This window comes from Cnephaeus nilssonii, assembly GCF_951640355.1.
Source record: "Cnephaeus nilssonii genome assembly, chromosome: 23".
Classification (NCBI taxonomy): domain Eukaryota; kingdom Metazoa; phylum Chordata; class Mammalia; order Chiroptera; family Vespertilionidae; genus Cnephaeus; species Cnephaeus nilssonii.
The window spans coordinates 15,681,688-15,708,174 of record NC_137094.1 but is presented as its reverse complement, the minus strand read 5'-3'; the positions used below and the strand labels follow the sequence as shown (position 1 = coordinate 15,708,174).

The 26,487-nt window shown below is 54.4% G+C and overlaps 1 protein-coding gene across 3 annotated transcripts in view; it reads right to left on the bottom strand.

Annotated features, from left to right (window-relative positions):
• Positions 1-26,487, bottom strand: part of SIPA1L2 (signal induced proliferation associated 1 like 2) — a 113,360-nt gene that overhangs the window by 46,105 nt on the left and 40,768 nt on the right. For all 3 annotated transcript variants that reach the window (XM_079763480.1, XM_079763482.1, XM_079763481.1), the window contains exons 2-6: positions 11,412-13,137; positions 6,554-6,687; positions 5,942-6,130; positions 2,399-2,573; positions 738-841 (exon numbers count right to left, since the gene is read on the bottom strand). In XM_079763480.1, the coding sequence (XP_079619606.1) occupies positions 738-841; positions 2,399-2,573; positions 5,942-6,130; positions 6,554-6,687; positions 11,412-12,888 (2,079 nt within the window). In that variant the 5' untranslated portion in view covers positions 12,889-13,137. The remainder of the gene's footprint in view (positions 1-737; positions 842-2,398; positions 2,574-5,941; positions 6,131-6,553; positions 6,688-11,411; positions 13,138-26,487) is intronic.

Sequence of the window (26,487 nt, the reverse complement as noted above, 5' to 3'; positions counted from 1 at the left end):
TAAAGGCACTGCTCCCTGCATTATGGAGCCCCATAAAGGCACTGCTCCCTGCATTATGGAGCCCCATAAAGGCACTGCTCCCTGCATTATGGAGCCCCATAAAGGCACTGCTCCCTGCATTATGGAGCCCCATAAAGGCACTGCTCCCTGCATTATGGAGCCCCATAAAGGCACTGCTCCCTGCATTATGGAGCTGATGTGCGGACAGATGGTCTTGGCCTGAGGAAGCCCCATGGGAGCGACCACTCACCCTGCTTATCACTAAGTGATTCACCAGCACCCGGGACAGTGCGCTGATCCGAGTCAGCGTCTTCCCGTCCAGAGACTCCTCTTTATGCAAATAAACCACCCAGCCCGGCTGGTGTGGCTCAGTGGTTGAGCGCAGACCTATGAACCAACCAGGAGGCCATGGTTCGATTCCCGGTCAGGGCACATGCCTGGGTTGCAGGCTCGATCCCCAGTGTGGGGCGTGCAGGAGGCAGCTGATCCATGACTCTCTCTCATCACTGATGTTTCTCTCTCTCTGTCCTTCTCCCTTCCTCTCTGAAATCCACAAAAATATATTAAAAACAAAACACGTGCAATAACACTCCCTTGAAAGCCCAAATGATTACAGAGTCAACGATTCTGAATGCCTTTTAAGAAAAACACAATGATTCTCGGCAGATTCCACAGCGAGAACCTCCCCACCCCCCGGGCTGGGCTGGCTGCGGTGGGAGCGGTGAGGGGGCACGTACCTGCTGTCTGTTCTTGGGCATGTGCGGCAGCATGGTGGACACGTGGAACATGAGCTCGTAGTCTTTGTACGTGGTGTAGAGCGAGTGCGTCCCCGTGGAGTCGGCTAGAGACAGACAATCACAAAAACACGTCAGGAACCGGAAGTGAGCGCTCGGACACAGAAGGTCATCCTTCCAGAAGGCGATTCGATCGGAGAAACAAACCACTGGACCACGCACAACGGCGTCTTATGGTCCCCCGCCCTCTCGCATAGCCTGTCTATGCTGCTCTCCCACCAGATCTGCAGCCCGCCCTGCTCTCGCCACGCGCCTCTGAGCCCTCGGCTCCCCCTCCTGCACTCTCGCCACCTGACTCAGGGGACCCCCCCCCCCGCAGGGGTGAGGTGCTTCTGCTCATCCTTGTGAGTATGTGCGCGTTTCCAGCCAATTCTTAGCCAGAAACCAGGAAAACGAAGGACATCGAAAGGCAGCAGGCCAGCGCCGCCAGGCGTGGGTGGTGGTTTGTGGGTAAGAGGAGTTTGCCAAGAAAAAAAGAAAGAAAATCAGAAGTGCGATTACTCACTGCACTTTACTAAAACATGTGGCTATTCACAGTGGGGGTCACGATTTCCTTATCTTCATGCATCTGAGGCGAGAGCAATATGCATTCAACCTAACAGCCCAACTCCAGCTCCGACGAGTGTGGAGGCCACACAGGAGCCCACACGTGAGCTAAAACGTCTCCAGGTCCTGAGATCTGTCCTCTTCGTGACCTTCAAACCCAGACCTGGTGACAGGGGTGCGAAGACCTGGCCCCACCCTGAGGTAGGCGAGTCGCAGTGACAGCCCCATGAATGGACGCTGGGGGGCGGGGGGGGGGCGCGCAGCTAGAGGCCCCAGGCCACCTTGCTGCACGCTGCCGCTCCCACTCATCCCCACGGAGTGGGCTGGCCGCCTTCCCAGACCCTGCCCTTCAGACTCTACTTGCTCCTCTCTCACGAAAAGGACAAGCAACTCATTGCTTGAAAATAAGCAGGATTTTCCAACATATTCCAAATTCCTCTGCCTGGTATCGTGCGTGCGCAGCAACTCACCAGCAGCACCACAAACACACGGCCGGAATATTTAGAATATTCTACCTCTGATGATCCAACTGAAGATTCAAGGCCAATCGCACATCAGTGGACAGAAACCCGAGTTTTAAATCGGCCCGTCCACCTGGCACCTGGGGCGCCTGATGAAGGTCCCCGAAAAACAGGATCATCAGCTTTTCAACCGCAGCTCTGACTCCCGAGTTAACATGGTGAATCCAGAAACGAACAGAGCCAGCCTGAGCACGGGGCCGTGTTCATATCCGACTTTTACAAACGAGCGGAGCGCTCATCCTTGGTAAACCAGAGCAGGGAATAGGTTAAAAGAAAGAGGAAAATAGTAAAAGATCCGTCCCGAAACACTGGGGTTCTCCCTGCTGGCGTTACAGAGGAAGAACTGACCCCCGAGCGCGTGTGAAACATACACGTGGACAAAGGTGCTTCCCACGAGTGTGGGAGGAAATCTACACTTGACCCCAAACCAGCTGGCCCGGCAGCTCCTGGGGTCCAGGCCGGAGGCACGTGACCGCTGGCTTAGGTTTCTGGGGGTGGCCCCCCGGGAGAATGAACACACGCCGACACGGAGCTTACTTTTGTTGTCAAGCTGAGCCCGGTATTTGCTGAAGCCTTTGAGCCGCACGCGCTGGCCCAGGAGGTCGAGGAATTCCTCGAAGGCCGGCCCGGCCGTCTCGTTGTTGTACATCTCCTCCTCCGTGCCCTGGCCGGCCCTGCAGTACAGGATCCCGATCTTGTGCTGGAAGCTCAGCTGAAAGGGGGAAACAGGGCCATTACTCATCAAGCAGCATCAGACATGCTGACACCCAGGAAAACGAAAACGGTAGAAGCTCAGAGTTCAGTCCTCAGGAAGCCTGCGGGGCAGTGCCCTTGAGCAAATGAGCCAAAGAAGAAGTAAATGAATTACCCTGGACGGTTTGGCTCAGTGGCTGAACGTCGACCTATGAACCAGAGGTCACGGTTCCATTCCCGGTCAGGGCATATCCCCGGGTTGCAGGCTCGATCCCCAGTAGGGAGCGTGCAGGAGGCAGCCGATCCATGATTCTCTCTCCTCATTGACGTTTCTATCTCTCTCTCCCTCTCCTTCATCTCTGAAATCAATAAAAATATATTTAAACAAAAGAAGCAGCAGCAGCAAATGGGGTTGTACAAACGGCCCCAAACCCCGGAACCCCAAAATACCACGGAAGAAATGGCAGCAATCCTGAGAAATTATGTAAAGCATGGCCGCGTGGGATCCTCCAAGTTTCCAAAACGAACGGCTAAGTTCAAGCATCTACTCAAAACTGTGACTGGAAATACTTCATCTTGCACCCGCCACAGATTAATGAGCGTTATCTTCCAAGTCGGGAGGAAAAAAAGCCCACAGACTTTTAAAAGCTTTCCGTCGCTGGCTCCTAACGTTCCCTTTTTGTTGTTATTTGAACAATCATAAAAATATGAAATATGAAAGACTGCAGTAAGAAAACAAATGAAACGAAGGCCGGTGCAGGCCGGAGTCCCAGTGGGTACTGTGATATATGCACATAAACAGAATACTGTTTGCTTTCCACAAAAGTGACTCTGCCCGCGCAATTAAAGTCATTTCTACATTTCGACTATCTTGAAAAGAAAACATCTGTTAAATATACAAAGGCCGTGAGGAATGTTAATAGCGATTGAAGAGTTCCGGCTGTAACCCTATCCCGGGCACTCCCCCGTGGGTGGGAGCGCAGGGCGGCTTTCTCCCAGGCTGGGGGGGGTGAAGAAGGGGGGAATGGGATCCGTCTTTAGAGCCTCCTATTCTCCCCAAAGAGGGACCTCTTCTCCCTCGCGGTATCAGAGCACTCCATCTCCCTCGCAGCAACCTGAGCCTCAGACACTGACAGATCAGCAGATTCTCTCCAGCCGTCAATCCAGAACGCGCTCGCTTTTATTACCTCGCTGGACAAGAGAGCCCGGATCGGAATTCAGAGCTGACTCGGTCAGCGAAACCAGGCAAAATAAGACTCATTTCCCCGGAGTGGCCCTGATAGACGCTGTCTCGTCCGCGTTACCTAATGACGACAGCCAAACCGGGAGAGTGCGGGGGACACCTGCTGGGGGGACGTGAGCGCCTGCAGGAAGCAGCTCACGGGCCAGGATGCAATAGAGTCCAGCAGGTAGAGTCACCAGGACAGTCCTCTGAGGGCACTGACCCTGAGTGCGTGCTGTGAGGGGAGGCAAGGAAGAGCCGCCTGTAAAGATGGGTCCTCGGGCCCTGGCTGGTGTGGCTCAGTGGATAGAGCTTCGGCCTGCAGACCAAAGGGTCCCGGGTTCAATTCCAGTCAAGGGCACGTACTTCGGTTGCAGGGTCCTCCCCAGCCCAGGCCCTGGTTGGGGCTCCTGCAGGAGGCAGCCGATCAATGTGTCTCTCTCACATTGATGTTTCTGTCTTTCCCTCTCTCTAAAAATCAATGGAAAACTATCCTCGGGTGAGGACTAACAAAAAAAAAAAAAGAAGAAGAAGAAGAAAGAATAAAATGGGCTCTCCCTGTGGGGCGAGGGACACTCAGGCCTCAGGCTCCCGCCAGAGCGAAAGCTCACATGACAGCTGGAGGCCACCACCAGCCTGTTCCGCCAGCCTGTCCGCTTCCCTCCCACCAGAACCATCTCCCTGAGACACAGCCCGGATCACGTCACCTCCCCTAGAACCTTCCTCGGCTCCCTGCTGTCTGCTCGACCCGCCCACCCCGTAGCCCGGCATCCAAGTTCACAGGCTCCGCTTCTTGTAAGAAAACAAGTCCTAGTTCCTCCAACAGCCCGCCACGCCTCTCTCCCTGCTGGGATGCTGCCCACGGCCCAAGGCCCCGTGGCAACGCCACCGCCTTCAGAGCTGCCACAGGCCTCTTCGCAAGGTGACCCTGCATTTCCACGCCCCCCAGGCCCCCCAGGCCCAGGGCACATCCGCGGGGCCAATGCCTCTGTGCTCTTGGCGCTCCTGTTCCCGGGGCCCAGGGAGGAGGGCTCCGCCAGCTCCGGTCTCCCTACTGCCCGCCGCTCCCTGCCACCTGCTGGCCCGATGCCGCCACAGCCAACAAGGACAAGTGTCAGTTCAGGGTCTAAACCCTGGGAAAAACCACTGAGCCCTAAGCAACCTGCAACACCAATCAGAACGAACGGATGCACCCGTGTTCATAGCAGCACAATTACCATCGCTAAGATCTAGAAACGGCCCGAGTGCCCATCAGGAGACGAGTGGATAGAAAAGCTGTGGGACATGGACCCCATGGAGTACTATGCAGCTGTGAAAAAGAAGGATCTCTTACCCTCTGAGACAGCATGGAGGGACCTGGAGAGCATCATGCTGAGTGACATAAGCCAGTCAGAGAAAGACAAGTATCCCATGATCGCACTCATATGTGGACTTCAATGAACAAAATAAACGGATGGACGGAGTGGATCTAGAGACATGGAGGCAGGGAACAGGTGCAGAATCTCAGAGGGAAGGCGGGGAGGGTGAGCGGGGTGGGAGGTAACCAACCAAAGACCTTGTGTGCACATATGCATAACCCATGGGCACAGACAATGGGGTGGTGAAGGCCTGGGGGGGGCCCTGGAGGGAGTCAATGGGGGGAAAAAGGGGACATATGTAATACTTTAAACAGTAAGATTTTTTTTTAAAAAAAAAGAATCCCAGGTCAGACGTGCGCTCGCTCGCTGGGACACACCCAACCTGGAAGAACCCCGCAGGGCACGGCTCAGCAGGTGCTACACTACGAAGGCAGCCTGTGTCCAGACCCGGAAAGAGGCATTCTGGGAAAAACCAGCGAGAAAAGGAGTCCAGGCACCAAAGAGAGACGATCCGAAAGGAAAGGTGGATGGGAAACGCCAAAGCATTGAGAGACAGACCCCCTGGCCTCACAGGACACGCACCCCCCGGCCTCACAGGACACGCACCGCCCCCCCAGCCTCACAGGACACGCACCCCCCGGCCTCACAGGACACGCACCCCCCGGCCTCACAGGACATGCACCCCCCGGCCTCACAGGACACGCACCGCCCCCCCGGCCTCACAGGACACGCACCCCCCGGCCTCAGAGGACATGCACCCCCCCGGCCTCACAGGACACGCACCCCCCGGTCTCACAGGACACGCACCCCCTGCTCGTCGAGCTTGAGCAGCTGCTCGGGGACCCGGGGGGAGCTGGCGGCCTGCCGCAGGCACTGGATGTTCAGCTCGGGGATGACGTACTCCAGCACCTCCTTGAGGGGCAGGCCCCGCGCCGTGCCGTGCCGGGCCGTGGAGGGGACCGCGTCTTCCAAAATCGCTCCTCTCAGCGTTGTGAGCTGCAGGGGCGACACACGAGACCATAGTTAATCTTTTCTTAAAATATATTTTTATTGATTTCCGAGAGGAAAGGAGAGGAAGAGAGAGAGAAACATCAATGATGAGAGGAAATCATGGATCAGCTGCCTCCTGCACATCCCACAATGGGGATGGAGCCCACAACCCGGGCATGTGCCCTGACCGGGAATCAAACCATGATCTCCTGGTCCATGGGTCAATGCTCAACCACTGAGCCACGCCAGCCAGGCCATCCATGGCAGGTTTTCAATTTTATGTTTTTAAATAAGAAGGTGTGGCCCTTGCGATGATCTGAAATGCTGTAACAGTTCTCATTAAGAGACCAAGGCGATACTTTTCCGAGACAACCGAACGCGTAGCATCCCAGGCGCAGCCCAGGACTGTGACCACGGGGCACCCGTTACCTCGCTCGTCCGGAACGCCACCCGGTAATTGAACTGCGACCCCTCCTTCTCCTTGGCGTCCTCCACCTTCTCCCTCCGGATGCTGACGGCCACGGGGCCGAGGTGCTCGTCGATCCCGAAGTAGTTCTGGTGCTCTGCGGGGAACAGAGCGCGGTCAGAGGGAGGGGCAGGGCGTCTCGCCGCTGGAGCGTCCACTCTGAGAAACCACAGGCCTCGGGGACCTGGCTCCCCAAATGAGTGTGATCACACCTTGTTTCCAAACCCGGTGTGCTTTACATGTCACTTTCTTTTTCTTTTTTTAATATATTTTTATTGATTTCAGAGAGGAAGGGAGAGGGAGAGAGAGAGAAACATCAATGAGAGAGAGAATCATGGATGGGCTGCCTCCTGCATGCCCCTCACTGGGGATAGAGCCCACAACCCGGGCATGTGCCCTGACCGGGAATCGAACTGTGACCTCCTGATTCATAGGTTGGCACTCAACCGCTGAGCCACGCCGGCCGGGCTACTTGTCATTTCTAGCACCTCTTCCTCTCGTCCCGCATGAGCCCTCCCCGCCGCCCGCCCCAAAGCTGAGATTTGGGGACTGTGAGGAGAGCATCATGGGAGACAGCGTGCTGCCCTCTCAGAAACTGTCAGGAGGAACCTGGCTACATGAGAACCGTGGCTGAACTCTTCCTCCAGCTGGGAGTCCCCTTCTGTAACTGAGCGGGGCCAGAGGTGACCCCTAGCCACTCGGACGAGCCAGATCGATTCTGGCGACCGGTGGGTGGCGAACATCACCCTTACATGACGATGCCACGAAAGCACCTTACAGTCCAAACCAGTGGTCGGCAAACTCATTAGTCAACAGAGCCAAATATCAACAGGACAACGATTGAAATTTCTTTGGAGAGCCACATTTTTTAAACTTAAACTTCTTCTAACGCCACTTCTTCAACATAGACTCGCCCAGGCCGTGGTGTTTTGTGGAAGAGCCACACTCAAGGGGCCAAAGAGCCGCATGTGGCTCGCGAGCCACAGTTTGCCGACCACTGGTCTGAAGTAAAACTGTAGCAACGGAGAGAATGAGCCCCCCTGGCCCGCCTCACCCGCCCGGGCCTGTCATTTTCCCAAGAACACGATTTCCATAAAATTGCTTCAAGGTGAATCAAAGGAAATTCTTCCCCGGCAGAAGGAAAGCGGTGGAGAGCGGGAAAGCTGAATGGCAGTCCTCGCATCACGCAGATGCGGGGGGAGAGGAAGTGGGTTAACGAGACGGCAGGGCGGGGAATGAGACGCTGTGGAGTCAAGGAGAAGCAGCAACCCCCTCTGGGAAGAGGGAAAGGCTCCATGGACCCTGGCCCAGAGGCTGTTCCGGGTCCTGGACTAAGATGGAAGGGCGACTTGGTAGGCTCATCACCAAGGACCAGTGTAGGTGAGGATCCCACCGCTCCAGAGAGGACGGGAGGGGGAGAGAGAGAGAAACATCCCTGATGAGAGAGACTCATGGATCGGCTGCCTCCTGCACGCCCCACACTAGGGATGGAGCCTGCATCCCGGGCATGTGCCCTGACCGGGAATCGAACTGTGACCTCCCGGTTCACAGGTCGATGCTTAACCACTGAGCCACATTGGCCGGGCTCGCTTTATTTCTTTACTGGCACAGACAGTGACATCAGTGTGGGGGTCTCACAAAGACAAGGGAGGGAGGTTCTGAAAAGTTGCCGGGCGCCCTGCGAGACCAGCTTACTTTACCAGCAGCAAAACACAAGTTTCTCAGTTAACCGCCACATCAAGTGTGAATTCCTCTTCGCAGGCAGAGCCCAGGCTCAGGCTCCTAGAGGGCACGTTCCCAGAAGGCCTCGGGGTGGGAACCGTGACCTCCCTCCCCATCACGGGGGCGGGCCAGCCCGCCAGCTCGAGCGTTTCCCACGGTGTCACAGGGATCGGACAAGCCACCAGGCTGCCGGTCCCGGGTGGCTGGGCAGGGCCCCCCTGCTGAGGGCCCTGGACGTCGATGGGGCTCTGCGTGTGGAGGCGAGATGGCCGGGCGGAGGGGTAGGCCGAGTCCATGTGTCCGCTCGGGGAGGAATTTGCATCTTAGAACAGTCCAATTGTGAGGAATAGCCCTCAGTCCACCCGTATGAATGTAATGGTGCCCAACGCCCTGCTAATTTCCTTCAGTGACTGTGTGAAACCAGGAGGACAAAAAAGAAGCCACCAGGCGTGAAATCCAAAGCCAGGCAGCTGCACCCCGCAGCGGGGGGTCCCTGGGTCTGTGAGGTACATCCCCTGAGGCCGACCCGTTAGTGAAACTTAAGTGAGCGTGTTTGGCTCGGGAAACCCTTCCCCAGGCTGCCGTCCCCGGGGCCCACCCGCCATATGGTTCGCTCTGCTTTTGCCTCTTTTCATCTATTAACCATTAAAGTGAAGCACCACCTTCCGACCCTGCACCGGCGGTGTGCGCAATGGTTTCTGTGGAGAGAGACGTTTACTTAGAGCCACCTGGGCGCCCGGAAGATGCGTGCTCTGTGCCGGGCACCCGCTGCTCTGGGTCCCCTAGAGGAGATGTATTTATTCTGATCCCATTTTACAGGTGATGAACTGAGGCCCAAAGCCAGGGCCTGTCCCCCACTGAGCTGGGACGTGAACCCAGGAGCCGGACTTCAGAACAGTCTGCACGTTTCCTCCAGCGAGGCTGCCTCGCCCTCCAGCCACAGGCCTGGACCACCACGAGGATGAGGGATGCTCCTCTGACTGCAGCCAGCAGCGCCCCAGACACAAGGCAGAACGTGGGCGCCAATGAAGGTGAGAGGAAAGCCCGGCCCGTGTGGCTCAGTGGTTGAGCTTCGACCCATGAATCAGGAAGTCAGGGCTCCATTCCCGGTCAGAACACATGCCTGGGTTGCGGGCTCGATCCCTAGTGTGGGGCGTGCAGGAGGCAGCCGATCCATGAGTCTCTCTCATCACTGATGTTTCTATCTGTCTCTCCCCTCTCCTTTCCTCTGTGAATCAATAAAAATATATTTAAAAAAAGACACACACAAGAATTTCAACCTGCCTGCATCCCTGAAATCATGTGAAAGCAGGATGGGAAGGAGGAGTCAACGTTCTCACGCTGGCACAGCTTTGTAAGAAACAGAGAAGAAAGCCCATGGCAGGAGCAGGAAAGAGCCACAGCACAGGCCTCCGAGGCAGCAGGCAGCGGGGAGAGGGGCGGCTAAACCACGGCCGTCTCGTCACGCGCTCGCCCAGATCTGCCCCGTGAAACCGATTCAGCTCCCCTACAAAGGATTCTGAGAGATCCGCACTTCTTTTCTCAGGCTCGTTAATAGGAAATCCCAAGAAGAGATGAGTCAGGCCCCGGCCTTCTGCAGCGCGCTCGGGGGACACGGAGCCAGCGGATCAAGGGCATCCGGCGGCATGTCACAGCCGCCGAGGCTTAGCCAGCAGGTTTCGGGGGAATTCCACGGAATGTCTGTGCATTTCCAGGAAGAGGAGACAGAGAGGGGATTGTAAAGCTTAACAATTCCGCCGCCTCGAGGGGCTGAGGAAAACTCTCACGGCGGAGCAGGAGGTGGACAGAAAGGACCGTGCGAAACGGACGCGTCTTCGATCTGACTCTATTGGAAACGCAGGGGAGCTGGCTGCTCACAGGAATTCAGGGACAGTTCAATGAAGGAACATAACTCTGCAGCTCTGGCTTCTTAAGAACTGTGTATAAATTATTTTCTTATTTCAAAGATTCTCATTTTAAACCCATCATAACAGTTCTGACTTACGTTAAAAGGTGTTCATAAGCCGTTTTCGAATGGTTGGTTTATAGCAAAGCTGCAAAGGTTGAAAAGTCCCCCTCCTCCCTCACCCGGTGGTTGGCATCTCACATCATGCTGGCACTTTCGTTCAAGTCACGGGCCCGCACCGACACATCACTGCTAACGCGCTCCGTACTTTATGCGGAGTCCCTAGCTTTTCCCAAGGTCCTTTTCTCTCCCGGGTTCCACCGGGACACACAGGACACCGAGCCATCGCTCCAGGCTAGAGGGTGCCTGCTGCTCAGACCTCCCTGGTTTCCGGTGACCTTGGCCGTCCTGAAGGCTGAGCGGGGATCTTGTAGGATGCCCCTCAGCTGGGATTTGTCTAACGTTCTTCCCTATTCAGACTGAGGTTCCCATCGTATCTTACCCTGTAAGCCCACTTACAGGCGTGGAGGGAAACTAACGCTGTCTGTCACGCTGATCATACATTCTTTCAACCATTTAACTCTTCCAAGGCATCGCACAGCCCAGGGTTGAGCACGTACAACCGAAAAGGTGAAGCAGAGGTGCGGGGGAAGGAAGTCCAGGAAAGGCTAGAGGGAAAACCACACAGCTATCTACTGGAAACAGCGGGAGAGATCACCCCGAGGAATCGGAGAGGGGCCGAGGGAACCGGGGAAGTCGTCTTAAAAAGTGTAAATCTCGCCCGGCCGGTGTGGCTCAGTGGGTGAGGGTTGGCCTATGAACCATGAGATCCTGGTTCGATTCCCCGGTCAGGGCACATTCCCCGGGGTTGCAGGCTCGATCCCCAGCGTGGGGCGTGCCGATCAATGATTCTATCTCTCATCACTGATGTTTCTCTCTCTCCCCTCCTCTCTGAAATCACTGGAAATATATTTATACAAAAAAAGCGCAAATCTCCATCAAGTCTAACACTGTGATGCTCAAACTGGCCGAGAGGAAGATCACAAATCAGCAAAGGCAGGAGACAGGAACCAGCCCACGGACAGCGGCCTTGGAGGAAGGTGCTGCGTCCCTGGTCCCTCCCAAGCGGCCCTGAAGGATGCTCGCTGGGACGCACGCTCGCTCGCACGCTCGCACGCACGCCGGCCCCTCACCTTTCCCGTAAAAGAACTTGCGGTAGTAGTAGGCCCCGAGGTCAATGTGCTCGATGATGTAGCGCTTGACCTTCTCCCTGTGGATGGGCTGGTTCTCCCGGGGCACCTCCAGCACCGACACGCCCGCGTTGGTGCAGTGCGAGCTGAGGGAGGACTCGAAGGAGCAGTTCTCCCCGGAGCCGAGCGAGGACGAGCTGGCCCTGGACAGCGCGATCCTCCGGTCGCCCTCCCCGCCGGTCTCGTTCCTGAAGTGAGGGCAGCTCAGGACGAGGTCGTTGCTCTTGCCGTCGCCCTCGTCGGCGTCCAGGTTCTCTTTGGAGTTGAGGTCCTCCTTGCTCCCCAGCGGGGACTCGCAGGTGCCCGTCGGGCCCGCGGGCGCCTGCGTCTGGGAGGCCGCGGAGGCCCCGGTGGTCATGTTCTTCCGTTTCCCCACGTTCGCCCGCGTGGCCATGGCTTCGTTGATGTTAAACAAGATGCTCTGGACGTCGTAGTGTGCAAAACAGCGCTGGCAGTTCCAGGGACGGACGCCCCGCGCCGGACGGCCGTCGTCCAGATCCGACGTGAACTTGAACGTCTCGTGTTCACTTCGCACCGTTCGCAGCTTTCGGAAGAGGGACGTCTCCACCGACTCCGACTTCAGCCTCCGCTTGAAAGGCTTGTCCCTGTCCCTGCCCCTGAGGAAGGCGCCGTCCATGTAGTCGAATCCTGAGATGCGGACGAACTCTCCGCGGGAGATCTGCGCAGCGGCGTGGAGGCTGGGCGACACGGCCGGGTCGCAGGAGAAGAACTCGGGGAACCCGAAGGGGGCCGCGGCCTTGTGGTCGTAACTCTCCACCCGGTACCCTCTGAGCATCGCGAAGAAGTTCTCCCCGGACAGGCCCTGCCGGTCGATGGAGGAGGTGCTCCCGTATTCCCGGTGCAGCGCCGCCCCCGTGTTGGGATTCACCGCGTGCTGGTCTAAGACGTCCTCGGCGTCGATGTCGCTGATGGTGACGTCGCTATTGCTCCGCTGCCTGATGGGGTGAAGTCCCCTTTGGGGAGAGTGGACGAAGATGTCCCCGACGGTGTACTTGGCCTCGGCAAAGTCCAGATCGAGCTGGTCCTCGGGGTGCCCGTCGCCCTGGCCGTTCTGCCCGTTGTGCACGATGGAGGCGACGCTGTCGTAGCTGCTCTGGGGCTGGCCGCCCCACAGCGCCTTGCAGGCCAGCTCCTTGGGGCAGTCCTTCTTCGGAGGCCACTCCGACACCCTGGCCCTCACGCCCATCTTGGGCACCGCCGGGGTGCCGTTGGCCGGGCCCCCAGTCTCGCTGGCACTGGAGACACTTAAGGGAGCGGCGGGTCCCAGGCTCCCGTTGATGGCTTTAAATTTCCGGGCAAAGTAATCGTCGGACTGCATGGCTCTGGGCGGGTCCTTGAACTTGGAAGGGGCCCTGCCGAGCTTGTGCTTCTCGTCCTGTGGCGGCCGCGGGTCGCTCATGTTGCCGCGGGCAGAGCGCCGCGTCTCAGCGGAAACACGGATGCGGAGCCGGTCACATCGCTATTGGGCCCCGGCATTCAACGCGGAGACAAGCCTTCTCCTAGAGCCGCCCTGTCTCTTGTTCACCGAAAGCAAACAGCATCCTCAGTGGGGTTTCTCGGCCCCGACGTGCGTGTCGGGGATATTTCATACAGCCCCGAGCTTTTCAGAAGGACCCCTGAGACATCCGGCCGCGAGCGCTTCCTTCACCTGAATGAGAGAACAGGAAACAGCGTTAACAATGACAGCTCAAGCTCAACACATGCTCCGTGTGGTTTCTCACCTGCCCTGCTCCCCGCCTTCCGCCCGCCTGATTCCTCCAACGTCATGAAGTTGCATCTCTCTGCCCCGCTGCCCATCCGCTCCTCCTGCGGGAACCCTGCCCGCACCGCCTACGTGGCTGATGGAGCGCACGGCACGTAGTCGGCAGGATCCTCTCAGTGCCTGCCCCGGGCACCTGCAGCCCCAGCCGCCCCTGGGCCGAGCTCGCCCTCTGCTCCCACAGCCCCTGTCTGCACCGACCAGCACAGTGTCCTTATCCCCCGAAGGTCTGGTTTACCCAGCAGCCTCCTCCACGACTAACTTCAAGCTCCGCTCCCCGGGAACTATGCCTTTCATCTCCGTATCGCGTTACCTACTACTAAGGTAGCCTGGCTTGAACCGGGTCATCAAGCAACATTTCAATCAGGTATCTTGAGAGTCAAGCTAGAGTATCACCGCTGAGTCTTGGAGAGCAGGGTTATAGTTAGTTATAACTGAGCTGCTGGTCAGGACTGCCCCTGGAGCCAATGGGTTGGAAAATGCACACATTATGAGCGCCATTCAAGGAAACAACCGTTACAATGGTATGGCAGACTTACCATAAAGCATAACTAGCGTAAAAAGGCTTCTTTTTCATATCACAGCCCATCGGCTCTAATACTAACGTGCACAATTGGGCAGGGAATCAAAAGAGGAACAAACCATCCCGCAGTCACTGTCTCGGGGGCCAGGGAAGTGAGCAAGGAGCTGAGGAGTGCTCCCCCCCCAAGGCCTGATCACCTGAAATGCACTCCCCATAAAATCACCACGTCCAGGTAAATTCAGCCTGGAATTGAGTGAAGCGATAGAAATGAAACTATAAAACAATCCATTAACTCACACTCCATCACAGCAGACTACTGACTCTGAGACAGTTTGGTAAGTGGGCTATTATTAAGTAACAATGGCCATAAATGGATATAGATGTTCAATAATAATCACGCTGCTGACTGCTTTGGGCAGATTCAGACATGAAAATCAGTTCTTGGGCATTTATCATGGACTAAACCTTGGAGCAGTACCAAAGATAAATATTTGGGGGCATGAGAACATAAAAAAAGAGCCACATTCTCCTCCTTGGACTTTTATAACACAGGGGTAGATGACTTGTGAAAGAACATATAGTATTTTCTTGGTGCCTTAGCTGGTTTGGCTCAGTGGACAGAGCATCTGCCTGTGGACTGAAGGGTCTCAGGTTCGATTCCGGAAAAGGGCACATGCCCGGGTTGTAGGCTCGATCCCCAGTAGGGGGTGTGCAGGAGGCAGCCAATCAATGGTTCTCATCGTGGATGTTTCTCTCTCTCTCTCCCTCTCCCTTCCTCTCTGAAATCAATAAAGTATATGTGTGTGTGTGTGTGTGTGTGTGTGTGTGTGTGTGTGTGTGTATATATATATATATATATATATATATATATATACTTTAAAAGTATTTTCTTGGTGGAGTCTTCACAATGGTGTTAGACACGTTCTTAAAGTGCTCCACACTGTCATTTGGAGGCATTTCCAAAGTGCCCACAGAAGCCGATGCCCTGGGTATATGTACTTCGGGACCTTTCCATCCGAGGAGAGCAGGGACCCAATCAGAAGTGCTTGAGCATTCGGACCGCACCAGGACCCCGAGTATGACTGCTCCATAGTGAGTCATAACCCACAGCGAACGGAAGGGCCAATCAAACGTTTGTGAGTTGTGAGCTCCTTGAAAGTTGGTCCTGGTCTGCCCTGTTCACGCCTGTGCCCCAGCCCCCGACGCGTGCGGGCACTTACTCGTGATTAATTCCCACCCAACATCTAAATGGAAATGGCTGTAAACCAAACGACCCCCAAAGCACCAAGTCAGGCTATTATCACGACAGGACAGGACGCGTGCCTGGAGCACAGTGATTCCTGATTCTCTCTGCCTGGTTTCCTTGCTGGCTCCTCCTCTGCCTTGTTTAAATGCTGACCATCCTGGGGGCTTATTGCAGGCTCCATGTCCTTTCGTTTCCTTGTGTAATTCTATCGGTTTCATGCCCCACCTCGGTGCCGAGGGCTCCGAAATGTATCCCCAGCCCAGAGGAGGCTCGTGCGCAACGCTGCAGGCTGACCTGTGGCCGCTTCCATCCTCTGCCCACCTCCCTCGCTCCCGGTCCTCCTCCCCAGCTCAGGAGCGGGACCACAACCACCTGCCGCCCACGCCCAGCACCAAGGCTCAGCCTGCCTCCCCTCACAGTCCACATCCAATCGGGCTCGTCAACTTGACCTTCCGAATGTCCTCAAGTCCACGCAGACCTTGCTATCTCAACTGCCACCACCAGAGCTAACACCACGATCATTTTCTTTTCTTAAATATGTTTTCATTGATTTCAGAGAGGAAGGGCGAGGGAGAGAGAGAGAGAGAGAGAGAGAGAGAGAGAGAGAGAGAGAGAGAGAGATATCAATGATGACAGAGAATCCTGGATCGGCTGCCTCCTGCACGCCCGACACTGGGGATCAAGCCCGCAACCCAGGCATGTGCCCTGATGGGGAATTGAACCCTGACCTCCTGGTTCATAGGTCGATTGCCAACCACTGAACCCCGCTGGCCGGGCTAATTGCTCATTTTTAAGTCAATTCGTTTAACAGTAAATATTCATTCATATATAAGAAAATGTTATAAATTCATAAATCCAATTTTTCAGCTAACATTGTTAGAGCTTTTGATATAGGAAACAGGGAGGTACAACTTTGCACCTAGATCTCACTGGCTCTTTAGAATGACCTATTGAAGTAGATACAGTGGTTGCACCTTTACAGCTGGGAACTGGGGCTCGGGAGGAGAGTAACTGTGTCACAGTCTCAGCTGGCAGGTGGCAGGGCCGGGAACTCTGCTGAGGGCCCGGTGCAAAGAGCGGCTCTGCTTTCCCAGTGCTCAGGGCGCAGAGGAGGTTAGTGACCAGCGAATAAGCTGCTGTAAGTGTGTGTATTTCTCTTACAGCAGATGGTCAGAGAAAAGGTACAGATGCCGTGGGGGCCCAAATTAAGATACCGTAGGGCCCACGCTAAGGTTTGAGAAGAGCCCAATATATGAGCTGAGATCTGTCTAAAAACACCGTTATTGCCCGGCCGGCGTGGCTCAGTGGTTGAGCATCGACCTATGGACCAGGAGGTCACGGTTCAATTCCCAGTCAGGGCACATGCCCGGGTTACGGGCTCGATCCCCAGTGTGGGGCGTGCAGGGGGCAGCCGATCCATGATTCTCTCTCATCACTGATGTTTCTATCCTTCTCTCCCTTCCTCTCTGAAATCCATAGAAATACTTTTTTTTTTAAATGAGCAATTTAAATGAGGAAGATACATAACAGCCATCTGCAAGGAGCACAGTCATGTTTAGAAAATATAATGTGGTAACTGCTGATGTACGTGAGAAGCAGAATGGCAACACAGCAGCAGTAACTGACGCGCAACAGTTTAGCTGATTCTGCACGAGGCAAACAGAAGCTTCCGGGAGGTGAAAGAGATGCCCAAAGCAATCACCCGGCAGGCGCTGGTCTCTTCCCAGCAACATCTTCTATTTAAATTCTGTTAGGACCGTCACTGTATTATAATGAGATTATTATGGAGCTTGTAACTTTCCCGTGTGCCAATGAAAAGCAGAAGCCAATTCCTGCTGGTAAGTCACTTTCGCGCATCCATCCATCCATCCATCCATCCATCCACTTGTGGGTCAAAAGCAGAATAAACGAGGAGCTGCTTTGTTAAATGGGATACTTTGATCGTGGAATTTCTCAAGTAGACAGAAGAGCAGCTGTGGGTACGGACTATTCCCAGGACACCTCCTAAACCAGAAAGAGATAAAAAGAGAGGGCCCTGCCCCTCATTCCCTCAGGAGATTATTAGTTCTATTTTTTAGCATCGTGGCCCTGAATTACAGATAACACAGTGGGAAGGCATGCCTTCCAATTAATAATTTAAGCCGAGGCATTTGCGTCTCAGGAAAACTCAGCAAGAGCAAAACAGAATTTCTATAAAGCGCCAGCAGGCTGGGGCTGTACTTTGGTTGTTTTCGTTTTAAAATCACAGGAAATAAGTGGTTCTATTATTTGGATAAAGGTGTGGTGACATCCGGTGACAAGGGAGCTTGGGACCTGAGCATTTTAGAATAAAAACCCGGTAGGCTTGGCGCCTAAAAAGCAATCTCTTGGGGGCCACACAGGGTAGAATCCTCTTACTGGCTTCTCACTCACCCTATTGAGCACTAAGTCCACAGCAAAAACACAAAACTAAAATCAATCAATACTATTGGAAACGGAACTAAACACACGCAGCCACTGCCTTCAATGAAGCTCTTTGTGCAAATGCACCAAGTGAGCCCCAAAGCCATCAAGTCGGAAGACGCTTCTTTTCTGCTCGGCACGAAGGCGTGAAAGCGAACCTGCCAGCCCGCACAACGGTCTAGTGTTTGATTTCTGAAAAATAGTAATTTTAGCAGCAAACACAGAGCAAACCCCATTCACTCACCACGCACTCAGAGCCATCTCCGCATTGTTCGCGTGTTTATCGGAATTACAGGGTAGCGACTTGTTGAGCAGCTTTATGGGGTTCATTATCTGATACAAAAACCTTTTCTCGGTCCAGGAACTAAGTGTATTCAGCTCCACTCCGCACCGTACTGGATGCTGGGCCCGGGGAGCGTGAAAGATGAATGACAGAGCCTCCTAATCCTCACAGCTTAGCTGGCGAAGAGAGGCCCATGCATAGCGAGTGATGAAGAAATGGAGTTAAAGGAACAGGACTCCACTGTGACTAGCACATGGTGAAAGCGGTCCAGGTGCGTATGCCCACACGTGTACGTGCTCCACGCAGCTGAGTCTGGGGATGGACTCCCTCGTGGCCAACAGAAGGCGAGAAAGCAGAGCGTCAGAGGCCTGTGTCCCACGCCGGAGGGCCCTGGCCTGAGGCAGGCGATGTGTCATTAGCAACGTGAAGCCACCACCGACCTGGGACTTGGGAGAGGAGAGCTGGTTCCCAGACCTCAGCCTCGGTCTCACTGGGATTAGGAGAAGCCCTCTGACCCCGACACTGGGGTGACCCAGCCTGCCTTCCCTGTGTGCTCACCTGTGGAGCCAGAACTGGCATCTGGCCTGGGCGAAGGAACCCCAGTCACTGTGGCCATTCTCAAGGCCCCAATGGCAGGCAGGTCTGCCTGGCTATGTCCGAATCCGCAGTCCTGCCACCTAGGAGTACATATCTATTCCACAAACAAATGGAAAGACATCCCATGTTCATGGACTGGAAGACTGAGTTGTTAAGATCGCTTCTACACAAAGCGATCTACAGACACAATGCAATCTCTACCAAAATCCCAATGACTCACTTTCCAAAAACAAAAAACCCACCCAAAGATCCATGGCATCTCAAGTGACATCAACCAGTCCAAACCGTGTTGAGATCAAGGAACAAAGGTGAATGTCTCTCACCAGATCTGGTTTCACGAGCTTCTACACAGACCCAGTGATGAAGACAGTGTGGTTCTGGTCTAAAGAGACGTACAGACCAGCCTGTTAGACGAGAGAATGAAATGCTCGTGCACGTGGTGAAAGGATCCTCGACACGGGTGCCAAGATGTGCCGCGCCAGCACAGCCAAGGGTTCGGCAAGCCTGAGGGAGGGTCGGCGAAGGATGAAGAAAAGACAGACAAAGAGAATAAGCTGGGTCTAGGTGGATCTTCTGTGCGTGACTGAGACCACAGAGAAAGATCCAGACGGCAAGCTGAGCCTTTATTTTATAGTCAGAGGTAAACAAGGTAGTGGTCACCATAGTTACAATGTTCTTGTGAGTTTCACTTGTTTTGGCAGCACTTGCTGCACCTCCCACAGCCCATTAGCTACCCAGAAAAGATCTAGGGAGCAGTCACAAGATCAAGCTTAATTATGCTAAGGGGGCTGTGCCCTCTAAGCTGCGACTTGTTTGCGGCTTTGCCAGCAGGTCAGTCCGAGGCTTAACCCTATAACCGCTCCCTACACCAAGACTCTTCAGCAGGGACAGGACAGTCTTCTCAACAAATGGCGCCGGGGCCACCGGGTATCCACACGCGGAAGAATCAAGGTGGACCCTTCCCTCTCCCCAGACATGAAAATCCACTTCACACGGAGCACATGGATCTCAATGTCAGAGCTACAGGGAAACATGGGGCAAAAGCTACATGACAGCGTGGCAATGGACCTGGCGATGCTCATTGGATGTGACACTAAAAGCACGGGGACAGAGCGGGGATAAGCTGGACTTCATCCCAACCAGATACTCCTGGGCGCCAAAGGACTCTCTCAACAGAGTGATGTGAAAGGCAACTCCGAGGATGTGAGAATGTGTGTGCAAGTGACATATCTGATGAGGGAACTCCCACAGGACACAGCGCCCCACTGAGCCCAGCTGCTGCCTCAGGCGTGGGCCCCATCACCGGAGACCCCATGGCCGGAGACCCCACTGTGCACAGGTCCTGCTCCAGCCAGCAAGGGTCGGGGGCTGGGTCTTCGGGAAGACTCCCCATCCCAGCCACCCAATGGATGCGCCCCCCCCATGCCCACACCCCCAAACACGGGAGGTCCCGTTTCTCACAGCCCAATCACTGCCCTCCTGGATTTGAACGGGGCATGACACAGACCACGCGCACAGACACCTGCAGGCTTTGACGAATGGAAGACCTCAGCTGTAACTGGCAGCTTTCTACTCAACCGAAAGTGGCAATCGGCACTCACCAGTCTAATACGAGGTGACAGCGCAGAATTACTTCCGCTGACAACGGCAGGTTTGACCCCACGGGACTGTGTGAGATCCACTGGTCCAGAGAAAGATGAAAGGGGGCTGAGCAGGTGGCTGGAGCATCAAGGGACGAGGCTGCAGTCCGCCAGCGCCCACAAAGCTGGGAAATACCCGCCACGCGTGTGTTTTTGAGGCTGTCACAATTTAGAGTCGCTCTAAACATTAACTGTTTAATCTGACTCTCCCTCATGCATGTCTGGCTTCAGCTCAAATGGAGTCAACATTTCCATTAGAAATTTCTATTTGCACATTCCCACGGTGACCCCCGTGCTGCCCAAGCTCGAACCCTAAGAGCGGGGAGAGAGCCAGGTTCCTAGAGAAGTAATTACATGACCCACTTGTTGCCGACAAGCCGCTCTCCCCAGGGCAACTCCAGCAAAAGGAAAATGAACGTGAGCGGGTGCATCACTGCCATGATCACGCTCACGCTGGTCACGAGGCTCCTGACGGACTTTGCACATGGACCCCGGAGTGGGCGGTTGAGCCGCGATGGCTGTTTCATTCGCAGTCTCACAGGTGAGGGCTCAGCATGAAGATCAGACACAGCTGAGGGCCACCATCCACCCCAGGGACCATTCCCAGAGCCGACAAACCACCCCATTCGCCTCCGCATCACCTCCCCCGCGGGCCCCTCACCCAGCCCATAATTAGTGTGGAGCCCAGAATAGCTGTATTGTTGGGCATCCACCCCCCATGATACTAAAGCTCAGAGCAGACAAAACATTTGTGTGCTAACCCCAAACAATGATCAGCTCAATAAATCCACTCACTTATTATTTCAACAAACACTATACGGTACGTGTCCTGTAAAGCAGGTGACTCAGCGCCGCAGGGGGGCCCTGGAGAGGGACACGTCGGCCCCCCTGTCTGGTGAGAGTGGACACGCACACCCCGCAAGGTCCCAGCTCTGACCAGGGCAGTGGGGACACGTCATTGGCCTTCCAGCCAAGTCCTGGCGGGGATCACGTGGCCCAGGCCAGGTGAGAAGACAGGGCGTGGCTGCAGGCAGTGTGTGTGCAAAGGCCCGAGAAGGGAGATCGCCCGGTCCACGCAGGGGCTGGAGCAGAAAAAAACAAGCAAAGGAGAGGAGACCGAGGAGGGAAGAGCACCATGCAAGGGGCAGGAACCGCTGGGGTACCGAGGGGCCAGCCTAAGGCCAGAGCATCAAATACGGGAATTCCAAGGCCTGGCCGGTGTGGCTCAGTGGTTGAGCATTGACCTGGGAACCTGGAGGTCAGGGTTCGATTCCCAGTCAGGACACATGCCCGTGTTGTGGGCTCCATCCCCAGTGTGGGGCGTGCAGGAGGCAGCCGATCCATGATTCTCATCATTGATGTTTCTACCTCTCTCTCCCTCTCCCTTCCTCTCTGAAATCAATAAAAAGATATATTTTTAAAAAACTATGATTGCAACTGTCATGGCATTTGGTGAGAGCTTCCCTTACCTGGGAAATTCACTTCAGTGGCACAAGCTTTTCCTAATGATTGCAAATCTGTGAGGCCTGCTCAGTGCCTACACGCTGGGGCCTGAGGTCCAGGCTGGGGGCACAAATACAGAAGGCAAGGCCAATTAAGCCTTACTTTTTTTAACTGAAAATCTGCTAATCAAACATGTATTTCTTTTTCTTTTTTCAATCCTCACCCGAGGATATAGTTTTATTAATTTTAGGGGGGGGGGGTTAGAGGGGGAGAGAGAGTAAGAGAGAAAGAGAGAGAGAGAAAGAGAAACTTCGGTTGGTTGCATCCTATATACTCCCCAACCAGGGCTCGAACTCGCCACCTTTCGGTGTACAGAACGACACTCCAGCCAAGCCACCGGCCAGGGCGAACATGCATTTCAAGGTTAACCACACCAAAGCCATGACCAATAGCATTTCTCTTCTTGATCACGCTTCAACTTTGGTTTCTCTATGTCCTAACTCACCACATCACACTGCTGCCTTGGGTGACAGTGACCAGCAGACTCCCCCCGGGCACTGTGACGCCCGGACACACCGGGAAAGAGACGCCGAGTCGACACGCTTTGGCGGTCAGGACGTGACAGCGACTCCCTTTCTTCGCTCCTGGGCAGGAGCAGAGACTCGCTGCCGAAATGCCTGAGAAGACACCACACTCCTAGCTCCCCATGACATGGAACTCGGGACTTTTCTCATCTGCAGCTGCCCTCTCTCACTCTGGATTCTTGTTGTCGCATGAAACATGTATTCGTGACGCATCGCGGCACTGAATGGCATCTTGCGGAGCTGAGCGGGTGCGTATCATTCACAGGCCCATCTGTCTGAGCTCAGCAGAAGGTTGAATCATCGCGACCCGGTGGAGAATGTGAGGTCACATGACAGCCAGTCAAATATTGACACAGCTCAGTGTTTTACATGTGAGCGTCCTTCTCCAGCCATCCCCCAGAAGTCAGACTTAATTACCAAGCTGGGGCGGGGGGGGGAGGCGGGGAGGGGGGTGTTTTTACCTCCTGCATTCTCACACCAATACAGGAGTTACAATACAAAGGCAGCTTTAACTTCATCAACCAGAGGCTGTGGGGAAATATTTAGGCAAGAAATCCTGCTGACGGCAGCAAAATTTTCAACCCGGAAGGCAGTTAAGCAGCATCACACAAACCAGGCAAACGTTTGGAAAAGCAGCCCGCTCCGCGGCTCCGAGCACTAATCACTGAGACGGTTGTTGTTGTTGCCACCGCTCGGGTCAAAGTCGGGAGCGGCGGCTCTGCCAGGCCCATTTGAGGGCATCCACCCCCCATCTTCCTACCCAGACAACAGGAAGCTCCACCTTCCACCAGGGATGAAAACCCTGTTTCCGAACGTTATTTAAAATATTCAAGAATAGCCCTGGCTGGTGTGGCTCAGTGGATAGAGGATCAGCCTGCGGACTGAAGGGTCCCGGGTTCGATTCCAGCCAAGGGCACAGGTCTGGGTTGCAGACTCAATCCCCTGTGGGGGGCGTGCGGGAGGCAGCAGATCAATGATTCTCTCTCATCATTGATGTTTCTATCTCTCTCTCCCTTTCCCTTCCTCTTTGAAATCAATAAAAAGATATTTAAAAAATAAATTAATTTAAAAAATTAAAAAAATATATTCAAGAATATTTTAAGGCCCAGCCGGTATGGCTCGGTGGTTGAGCATAGACCTATGAACCAGGAGGCCACGGTTCGATTCCCGGTCAGGGCACATGCCCGGGTTTGGGCTTGATCCCCAGTGTGAGGCGTGCAGGAGGCAGCCAATTCATGATTCTCTCTCATCATTGATGTTTCTCTCTCTCTCTCCCTCTCCCTTCCTCTCTGAAATCAATACAAATATAAAAAGAAAAGAAAGTAAATGGAAACCAAAGGTAGTGCTCAGGCAAGAGCGCCAGGAACTGGGGGAGGGAGAAGGGCTCTCGGGGAGCGGGCGGGATGTGTTCGGGGCCCCAGAGATGGTGCCCCTGAGTCTCTGTGGAGAGAAAGGGCGCATCCCCCCCGGCGGTGCTCCGCCCGGCATGGGGTGAGGGACGCCTGGGTGTGGCCGGAGCAAATGATTCATCCAGAAGTGAACAGGAAAAGCGAAAGCTGGAAAGACTAGTTATTTTGGTGGAAGTGTCGAGAGTGAAAAGCCAAGGCAAGGAATTTTAACTCTATCTTTTAAAAATATATATTTTTATTGATGTCAGAGAGGAAGGGAGAGGGAGAGGGAGAGGGAGAGGGAGAGGGAGGGAGGGAGGGAGAGAGAGAGAGAGAGAGAGAGAGGGAGAGAGAGAGAGAGAGAGAGAGAAACATCAATGATGAGGGAGAATCATGGATCAGCTGCCTCCTGCACGATCCCCACTAGAGATCGAACCTATAACCCAGGCATGTGCCCTGATTGGGAATCGAACTATGACCTTCTGATTCATAGGTCTACACTCAACCTCTGAGCCACGCCAGCCGAGCTTAACTTTACCTTGAAATCAACAGGTTTTAAAGTCAGAGAGAGGTTTCATTTATATCAAGTCCGTAGCCCGGTGCCTGAGAAGGAGTCAACAGTGATGAAAAGTGAGCTTTTATTAAAATATTAACAATACATTTACTGTGCATTTACACAGCGTCATGTTCTCTTTGACTCTTTTAGGCACAAACCTGAACCTGAGCTTGGTGGCTCTCTGACCTCTGGCACTGGTGTCTGACGCCGACCAGGGAATCGGGGAGTACTTGCTGAATCAAGGGGTGCACAGTGAATGGACTGTCGCTGTGGGGAAGCGGGCGGGGGCGCTCACACAGGGCCGATGGCATGCAGAGCGGGTTCCTGCGTTTGATACCACCTCCCGGGCACCACGGTGCGTCCTGCCCCAGGCCAGCTACACGTGGGAACTGGCCATTCAGCCCGGGAAGAGCCGCCCAGAGTTCAGAGGGCAGAGCTGTTCCCCAGCCTAGAATATTTATACTCTTTCCCCTTTGGGCATCTACTTAACGCTCTCCTCCTCTTACAAAATATAGCTTTAACTCCTCTTCCACCACGAAACTCCTTTTAAACATTAACCTTTCCTGTGTTTTGTGGATGCTTCCTGCCTCAGCTATCAGACTGGGAGTTCCTAGAACAAAATGCATTTATGTTCACTCTGAGCGGGCGCCATCAACAAGCCTGTAAAAATCTTCTGGATAAGAACAAAAGTCCAACTTCCGGCAAGCCGTGTTCATTCATTCATCCCAGCACCCACTGCCCACTTCCTAACTGGCAAGGCCCCAGTCCTGACTTCAGGGAGCTTAGGACCTACCCCAGGAGGCGAGATTAAGCACAAGTCCTCCCACAACATGGGGTTCAAGTTCAGGGCCAGAAAAAGATGTGTTTTTCCCACAGGATGATGATGAAGGACCAAGATGGATGCGTTCTATTTTAAATTTCTATCTTGATCTCCTGTCTGGGGCCCTTGGAGACGGATGTTAACACGCACTAAAATCGTGTGTGCATCAGAGGAGGGAGCCACAGTCAGATCTAAGACCCAGCACCCAGCAGCAGGAGTGTCTGGGACTCCTGACGGGACCAGGACGCCCGCCACGCAGAGAGGGGCTCACCCCGGAAAAGATCGGGGAAGCGGCCCAGCTCAAAGAGGCTCATGGAGTAAAATATTCACATTTAAAGTCTTATTTTTACCAAACTTACTATAATCCAACCCCTCCGATAGCAGCGCCTTCAACAGGCAGACTCCCTCCCCAGTGCTTCCGCCTAAAGAGTTCCCTCCTCCTTCCCAGGAGACCGGAGTGGCCCTGCCACGTGCCGTCTGGCCCAGACAATCCTCCTTCTAACGGGGCGCTGTGTCTGCGAGGCGCGCACATCCTGACACCGCGGCGCACGTGGGTGTCTGCCTCCCAGAAATGCGATCTGCGCCCGGCGCGTCTGCTGTGCGCCCGGCCTGGCAGCTGTCGCCGCTGAGCTGGGTGCTGTCCCCAGGCATCCCCGGAGTCCGTCAGCTTAATTTTATCTACAGACTCAAAAGGCCCAGCTATTTTTATTACAATAACAAGGAGGAGAGAACGTCCAGCAACGCATGTCTCAGCGAGAGCACGTCTGCACACCACAGTGGCCGAGGCACAGCAACAGCTGATACACACGGAGTGGCCAGATGATGATGATCTCTGAACGCATAATAATCTAGCCACTCAGTGTATAAATTACATATTAGAGGCCTGGTGCATGAATTCGTGCATGGGTGGGGTCCGGCCAGCCTGGCCAGGGGGAGGGGACATGGGTGGTTGGCCGGCCTGCCTGCTGGTTGAACTCCTGGTCGAGGGGACAATTTGCATATTAGCCTTTTATTATATAGGATATACACTGAGTGGCCAGATTATTATGCGTTCAGAGATCATCATAATCTGGCCACTCCGTGTATAACCCACCTTTGCAACCTGACAAAGGCCACTGATGTCATCTAGTCATTAGCGTAATGAAGGCTAAAGGACTGGACCAGGGTATCAGCCTCACAGAAAACAGGCAGATGCAAAAAAAAAAAACAAAAAACCTGCCCCTCAGCCTTTGGAAATTCCAAATAAATTCGCAAGGCCTGGCCAGCGTGGTTCAGTAGTTGAGCGTCAACCTATGAACCAGGAGGTCACAGTTAATTCCCAGTCAGGGCACGTGCCCAGGTTGTGGGCTCGATCCCCAGTGTGGGGCGCGCAGGAGGCAGCCAATCCATGATTCTCTGTCATTATTGATGTATCTCTCTCCCTCTCCCTTCCTCTCTGAAATCAATAAAAATATATTAAAAAAAAAAAAAGATAAGTCACGCATTTAAACAGTCAGGCGGAATAGCTTTAAATAAATTATTATATTGACGGCCACAAAGCACTGCTGGCGTGGACCATCAGCCAAAACAAAGCAGCAGGTTCGTGGAAAAGGAGGGGAGTCAGAGCAGCATCGCTCCAACAGGGCCCTCCTGGGAGGCACCTGCCCTGCCCTCTCCTCTCATCGCCTCTCCCAGAGCGCCCAGAGCTTAGAAATCAGACGTAAACTTTAAAGAGCCT